The sequence below is a fragment of the Boleophthalmus pectinirostris genome, unplaced genomic scaffold (assembly GCF_026225935.1).
Source record: "Boleophthalmus pectinirostris isolate CB_2022bp ecotype Guang Dong unplaced genomic scaffold, ASM2622593v1 HiC_scaffold_23, whole genome shotgun sequence".
Lineage (NCBI taxonomy): Eukaryota > Metazoa > Chordata > Actinopteri > Gobiiformes > Gobiidae > Boleophthalmus > Boleophthalmus pectinirostris.
In genome coordinates, this window is record NW_026571207.1 from 3,817,561 (window position 1) to 3,825,060 (window position 7,500).

Below are 7,500 nucleotides of genomic sequence, written 5' to 3' on the forward strand. Positions count from 1 at the left end.
GGAGTCTGGAGTCATCTCAGAGACAAGTTTAAGAAAGACAAAAGGCGAGTCAAAAAGAAGAAAAAAAAAGGAAAAAAAAAGAGTGGGCTCAGGCTGGAGGAGGAAAAGAAAAACCCTCGATATAAAGCTCCTGCAGCGGCTGAACTCTTCATCAAACCTCAGAAACAGCAGAGCGAGGGGGCGGGGCAGAGCGAGGGGCGGGGCAGAGCGAGAGGGGGCGGGGCAGAGTGAGGGGCGGGGCAGAGCGAAGGGGCGGGGCAGAGTGAGGGGGCAATGTTCAAAGTTTTTATGTTCTTATGAAGTATGAATAGGCCTTTACCTGTGCTCCTATGATCCTAACAGCAGGTGTGTGTGTTACCTGTACAGATGTGTGTGTGTTACAGGTGTGTGTGTGTGTTACCTGTACAGATGTGTGTGTGTTACCTGTGCAGGTGTTTTACCTGTGCATGTGTGTTACCTGCATGTGTGTGTGTTACCTGTACAGGTGTGTGTGTATGTATGTTACCTGTACAGAGGTGTGTGTGTGTGTGTGTGTTACCTGTGCATCTGTGTTACATGTGCAGGTGTGTGTGTGTTACAGGTGTGTGTGTGTTACCTGTACAGGTGTGTTACCTGTGGAAATGTGTGTGTGTTACCTGTACAGGTGTGTGTTTTACCTGTACAGGTGTGTGTGTTACCTGTGCAGGTGTGTGTGTGCAGGTGTGTTACCTGTGCAGGTGTGTGTGTTACCTGTGCAGGTGTGTGTGTGTGTTACCTGTACAGGTGTGTGTGTGTGTGTGTGTGTGTGTGTGACCTGTGCAGTGTGTGTGTGTGTTACCTGTACAGGTGTGTGTGTTACCTGTACAGGTGTGTGTGTGTGTGTGTTACCTGTACAGGTGTGTGTGTGTTACCTGTACAGTGTGTGTGTGTTACCTGTACAGGTGTGTGTGTGTTACCTGTACAGGTGTGTGTGTTACCTGTACAGGTGTGTGTGTGTTACCTGTACAGGTGTGTGTGTTACCTGTACAGGTGTGTGTGTTACCTGTGCTCCTCGAGCCTCTTGAGCTGGTGTCTGGACAGAGGAGGTGAGGGCAGTTCGATGAGTCTCCTCAGGAGCCCGGGGCCCAGGCAGCAGCTCTCCATGGCGCCCCCTGTGCTCAGCGAGGCTCCCGGGGGCCCCGCCTCTCGACCGGGGGCCCTCCGAGAGCGCAGGCCCCTCCTCCTCCTCCTCCTCCTCCTCCTCCTCCTCCTCCTCCCTGCTGCGGCTGGACCAGGCTCATGCAGGCGCTCTGAGAGAGAAGAAGAGAGAGTTGTTTCACTCCGGGTTTGTGATGTTGGTCTAAATAAAATCGGGTTAAAATGGTGACGTGCCTCACGTGAGACACGAAATACACAAACAACACACACATGGAACTTATGAAACTCTGGATAAATACACCTGAAATACACCTGGTTTAGACCTGATATTGTCCTGGTTTAGTCTTAGTTAAGTCCTGGTTTAGCTCAAATTGGTCCATTTCTTGTATAAAATGGGTCAAATCAGTGGTTTTGTATAAATCTGCTGAGACAGGGGACACAGGATCAGGACTCGGACTGTCCCGGGTTAAATCTGAGACTGTCCCGGGTTAAATCTGAGACTGTCCCGGGTTAAATCTGAGACTGTCCCGGGTTAAATCTGGTGTGTTTAGTGTGAATAGCGCTGGGCAGAATGATCCGGGCCCGTGTCACAGACTCCGGGGGGTTACACAAGGACTCCGCTCATCACTGCGGGACTAAAGCGCCATTCAGACCCCCCCGTACCCCGGGATAAAGCCCCATACCCCGGGACAAAGCACGGCACCGGACCGGGGTCATGTCACAGTAAATATGATCCAAACATGTCCGGGAAACCCCACAGACCCCGAGTAAACAACACGAGTGTTTGTGGAGTTAGCAAGATGGCGGCGGCGGAGGGGCACTTCCTGCAGCGGGGAGCTCCGCTTTAACCTCCTCCACGAACAAACCCCGGGCCCAACACGTCCCCCGGGTCCGACGGTCCGGACCGGGCCCACCATCCGACCCGGACCCGGAGGAGAGCGCCCCGGGACCGCAGACAAATCCGCTTTACAGAGCTGAGGGTCGGCACTGACGGCTAACCCGGAGCTAACCGCGGCTAATGCTAACGGAGGGATCCGCCGCAGAGAGGGCGAAGAGCGGGGAGAGTCAGGGACTGTGCCCGGGACAGAGCGATCATGAGCGGGGAGAGTCCAGGACTGTGCCCGGGACAGAGAGCTCCGCTGGCAGGGACACTCCAGGACTCTGCCCGGGATAGAGAGATCAAGAGCCGCGAGACTCCAGGACTGTACCCGGGACAGAGCACCCAGAACCGGGGAGACTCCAGGACTGTACCCGGGACGGAGCGCTCATGAGCGGGGAGACTACCTGAGCTGTCCCGGTGAGGAGCGGGGGGACGTGACACCGGGACGAGGCTAAAGCTCCGGCCGAGAGCAGAGAGCGAGCACCGGGAGGAGAGCAGACCTGTGTCCGGGGGGTGAGGGCGAGGAGCGGGCAGCGCCGGGGGACCGCGGGGGCTGCGGGCGGAGTTCAGCCGGAGCTCGGGCTTCTCTGCGGTGAGACGGGCGGGTGTCCGGGGAGAGTGTCCGGGGAGAGTCGCGGTGTCCGGGGGTAGATCGGTGCAGACCGGGGCTGCAGCGGAGAGCTCCCGGTGCCTCTGCCGCACACACGGACACTTTTGCCGGGGCTCGGGGCGGGGGCCGGGGCTGGAGCGCTCTCTGCTGAACCGGAGGAGCTGTGTCCGGGGAAAGGTTCCGCAGTGTGCCCGGGTTTGGCGCCATCTGCTGGAGACATAAACACGGAGAAAAGACGTCGAAGGAAGTGGATTATATTTATGAAAACATCATTTGTTTTATCAGATTTAGAATTTTAAATACCGTTGAAATTTTATTTATTTATTTATTCATATGTATTAATATTTATTATATATTTTGACTTTTAGTTGCTGAAATTTTAACATTTAAGCACAAATATTTATCAGATTTAGAATTTTAAATACCATTTGATGTTTACATGACCCATGTATTATTTTTTATTTTGTTGAATTTTTGTTGTTCATCTTGTTGTGATTATCTTTGAACTCTGTTTTTTTTTTTTTTCCCCTCAAACTTGTTTTATTATGTGTCAAACAGTCAAGTGTGTGTGGTTGTGTGTGGTTGTGTGTGTGTGCGTGTGTGTTGATTTTGTTGTTTTGATGCTTTTTTGAATTTCTGTCTCCTACTGTCTGCCCGACTGTATCTGTCTTTTGTTGTTGTATTTATGAGGACCCGAGGAAAACGAGATGGCGACACATCAAGGGGCTTATCCTTCAAATAAATAAATTCTATTCTATAAAATCTGTTTCTCACATTTTATTTATTTATTTGTATGTATTCATATTTACTATTTGTCATTTATTCTGAATTTTAGTTGTTGAAATTTTAACATTCAAGCACAAATATTTTAAATAATAAAAAAAAAAATACAGTTGGATTTCTCAATTTTTATTATTTTTATTTATTTATATGTATTAATATTTATTATTTAATCGAACAGGAAATGGTGCAGTGAAGCGATCTGATTGGTCAGAATTCACCTCATCAAAACCTCAAACCCCGCCCTCAGATGAGAACCATTAGGAAACAGCCTCGATCGATTACTTCTGCCTTGGCGTCTCGGATCTCTGTGGTGAAATTTTACACCAGGTCTAAACCAGGTCTAAACCAGGTCTAAACCAGGACTAAACCAGGTCTAAACCAGGATTAAACCAGGTCTAAACCAGGACTAAACCAGGTCTAAACCAGGTCTAAACCAGGACTAAACCAGGTCTAAACCAGGTCTAAACCAGGACTAAACCGGAACTAAACTGGGACTAAACCAGGACTAAACCAGGTCTAAACTTGTTAAGGAATTACTGGTCAGACCCAAATATGCAGAGGGAAAAAAGTATTTATTACACAAAAATAGTCCATCTAGGGGGGATAGATTCCAGGGGAGGCAGGACGGGTCGGGGTCGGCTGCAGGTGGGAGAGTCTGTGGAGATGGAGACTGACCGGAGGCTTACAGAAACCGGTGGTAACGGGATGAGGCTGGCTCCAAATGAAGTGCTGGGGATGGGACAAAAAACAGGTAAGCATCAAAAAGTTTCGGGAATTCTCAAAAAATCTTAAAAAGCCTGAGTGGTTCACCGCTGGGATGACGGAACGATCTGGCACTGGAGAGCAGGTCAGCAGGTCTTTTATTGTAGGAGACGATTACTGATGAAGAACAGGAGTGGAGCTCAGCAGGAAATGCCAAACAAGGTAAGTGGATACAGAGAGAGAGAGCAGGGAGAAACCTCACAAAACCAGGATTAAACCAGGACTAAACCAGGTCTAAACCAGGATTAAACCAGGACTAAAACAGATCTAAACCAGGACTAAAAAAGGTCTAAACCGGGACTAAACCAGGTCTAAACCAGCGCCCCCTGTGGCCTGAGCACAGAACACACCTCACTGCTCTGGTTCTGTCATTCTTTTATTTCATCAGAAAATAAACATTCCTGCACACACACGGACACACACGACACGTCTACGGACCACTACACACACACACTGTATACACACACTGTACACACACACTGTACACACACACTGTACACACACACACACACACACACACACACAAACACACAAACACAAACACAGGACGTTTATAAAGTCCACAGAGGAAACAGAGTCAGGTCTTTCTGTACATGCGACTCTTTTGGCTCCTGCTTCGGAAACGTGCGGCGCCGAAGCTCACGCCGTTCAACGCTTCTACTGATACTGCGCAGCCGACGCCGTCCACGCTCCCCGGGGCGGCGGCGCCAACCGGAGGCACGGCTCTGTCTGACACTTTCACCGACTTTACTTATCGGAGTTTTATTCTAAATTACGGTCGGACGGACAGAGATCTCACCCAACTTATTTAAACCCTTCGGACGGTGCTCGCTGAACATTCCGCCATAGACATGCATGCACACACCCCCCCGGCCCGGCGCGTGACGTGGCTGCAGAGTATCAGTAGAGGCTCTTCTCCGGCTCAGTCTCTTTTTCTCGTTTCACTGCTTCACGGATTTGAAGAATTCCCGCAGCAGGCTCTTCATCCGCTCCATGTTGGCCGGGTCCGGGCGCAGGTCCAAGTCCAGGCCCAGACCCTGGTCCAGTCCCAGTCCCTGGTCCAGGCCCAGTCCCTGGTCCAGGCCCGGGTCCAGTCCCCGGGCCTGGGCCGTGTGCAGACCCTCGATGGCCGACGAGAGCCAGATCAGACGCTTCAGGCTCTGGACAGTGCGGCCGCGATCGTGCATCAGCTGGTGCTCCGACACCGCCCGCCGACTGACAGGTGCGGCAGGGGAGGGCGGCAGGTGAGAGGGCAGGGGAGGGGGGGCAGGTGAGGGCGGCAGGTGAGGGACAGAGGAAAGAGAGAGAGTCAGTACAGTTCTCAGTGAGTCTGTTTGCTTTAGACCTGGTTTAGTCCTGGTTCAGTCCTGGTTCAGTCCTGGTTCAGTCCTGGTTCAGTCCTGGTTCAGTCCTGGTTTAGTCCTGGTTTAGTTCTCACCTGTCACTCTGACACAGTCCTGAGGTGAAGAGCATCAGCAGCACGACACACGGCACCAACTTCAACGACACCAACATCTGAAACACAACGAGTGTGTAACATCTGAAACACGACGAGTGTGTGTAACATCTGAAACACGACGAGTGTGTAACATCTGAAAAGTGACGAGTGTGTAACATCTGAAACACGACGAGTGTGTAACATCTGAAAAGTGACGAGTGTGTGTAACATCTGAAACACGACGAGTGTGTAACATCTGAAACACGACGAGTGTGTAACATCTGAAACACGGACAACGAGTGTGTAACATCTGAAACACGACGAGTGTGTAACATCTGAAACACGACGAGTGTGTAACATCTGAAACACGACGAGTGTGTGTAACATCTGAAACACGACGAGTGTGTAACATCTGAAACACGACGAGTGTGTGTAACATCTGAAACACGTCCCACACTTTCTGTGCCCTCGTCTGAACATTTGTATAAAAACTGAAGTGTGACGTCACAAACTGATCATGGAAACCTTTAAAGCTTCTGTTGGGGCTCAGGTCGGACTCGGGTCGGACTCGGGTCAGACTCAGGTCAGACTCAGGTTGGACTTGGGTCAGACTCAGGTCGGACTCGGGTCAGACTGGGTCGGACTCGGGTCAGACTCGGGTCAGACTCGTCAGACTCGGTCAGACTCTCGGACTCGGGACTCAGGTCGGACTCGGGTCAGACGGGTCAGACTCATGTCGGACTCGGTCAGACTCAGGTCGGACTTGGGTCAGACTCAGGTCAGACTCGGGTCAGACTTGGGTCGGACTCGGGTCAGACTCGGGTCAGACTCAGACTCGGGTCAGACTCGGACTCGGGTCAGACTCGGGTCAGACTCGGGTCAGACTCGGGTCAGACTCGGGTCAGACTCGGGTCAGACTCATGTCGGACTCGGGTCAGACTCAGGTCGGACTGGGACATGATGGCGTCAGCTGTTTCTGTGTTTTTATTATTTGTGAAATGTGGAGCAAAACTTCAGATCCAGGATTTTTATAAATTCCTCAAAGTTTGGAGATAAAGTTTTGGGGAAGTGGAGTCACTGTGATAAACAGACACAGAGTCATCACAGCGCTGCGCTCCAGTCAAATGAAGCTCATTGGGGCAGCGCTCACAGCGGAGACTCTGCAGCGTTTCACAAACAAGTTTCACAAACGGATTTCACAAAAAAACAAAAAGAAACATCAACACAAAACACACACAAAAACACAAACACACAAACAAACAACAGAGAAACTTCACAAGAACCAAGAAAAAACACATCAAATCATCAAAAATGCTTCTGTTTTTCTGGTGTTTCTGCTTCAGGTGGAAATAGATTTATGATTTTATAAAAGCAGAAATGAAACCAAACATAACACCAACACAGACCAAAACCAGGACTAAACCAGGTCTAAACCAGGTCTAAACCAGGACTAAACCTGGACTAAACTAGGACTAAACCAGGTCTAAACCAGGTCTAAACCAGGACTAAACCAGGACTAAACCAGGTCTAAACCAGGACTAAACCAGGACTAAACCAGGTCTAAACCAGGTCTAAACCAGGACTAAACCAGGACTAAACCAGGACTAAACCAGGACTAAACCAGGTCTAAACCAGGACTAAACCAGGACTAAACCAGGTCTAAACCAGGTCTGACATGTCACGTCTAGTAACAAAGACAAATGACAATAATGATTTCTAAAAAGTAAATAGTAAAAATAACAAGAGACTGGGGTCAGATGAGACGAAACCAGGTCTGAACCAGGACCAAATCCAGACGAGACCTGGACTAAGTCAGGACTAAGGCCAGACTAAACCTGGTCCATGGCTCGGCTCCTGGACTCCTGAAGACTAAACCTGGACTAAACTAGGACTAAACCAGGTCTAAATCAG

At 50.1% G+C, this 7,500-nt stretch overlaps 2 protein-coding genes across 3 annotated transcripts in view; both read right to left on the minus strand.

Annotated features, from left to right (window-relative positions):
• Window positions 1-2,841, minus strand: part of cept1b (choline/ethanolamine phosphotransferase 1b) — a 13,645-nt gene extending 10,804 nt beyond the window's left edge. Inside the window, exons 1-2 of one of the 2 annotated variants that reach the window (XM_055158912.1) lie at window positions 2,497-2,841; window positions 1,022-1,268 (exon numbers count right to left, since the gene is read on the minus strand). In XM_055158912.1, coding sequence (XP_055014887.1) covers window positions 1,022-1,122 — 101 coding nt within the window. In that variant the 5' untranslated portion in view covers window positions 1,123-1,268; window positions 2,497-2,841. Of the gene's footprint in view, window positions 1-1,021; window positions 1,269-2,400 lie in introns of both variants that reach the window. The other variant, XM_055158911.1, reaches the window with a different exon arrangement.
• A 1,668-nt stretch (window positions 2,842-4,509) lies between these two features.
• pth4 (parathyroid hormone 4) lies at window positions 4,510-5,680 on the minus strand. The gene is made up of 2 exons (XM_055158944.1): window positions 5,590-5,680; window positions 4,510-5,366 (listed from the first exon to the last, which is right to left on the minus strand). Exons 1-2 carry the CDS (start codon window positions 5,664-5,666, stop codon window positions 5,093-5,095), a joined length of 351 nt encoding a protein of 116 aa, XP_055014919.1. The 5' UTR covers window positions 5,667-5,680; the 3' UTR covers window positions 4,510-5,092.
• Between the last annotated feature and the right edge of the window lie 1,820 nt (window positions 5,681-7,500).

What these genes read in the sequence shown, in the direction of transcription:
- pth4 (XM_055158944.1), bottom strand. Translation starts at nt 5,666, where the DNA reads ATGTTGGTGTCGTTGAAGTTGGTGCCGTGTGTCGTGCTGCTGATGCTC. An exon ending in GGACTGTGTCAGAGTGACAG is followed by an intron (nt 5,367 to 5,589) that starts GTGAGAACTAAA and finishes CGCACCTGTCAG; the next exon opens with TCGGCGGGCGGTGTCGGAGC.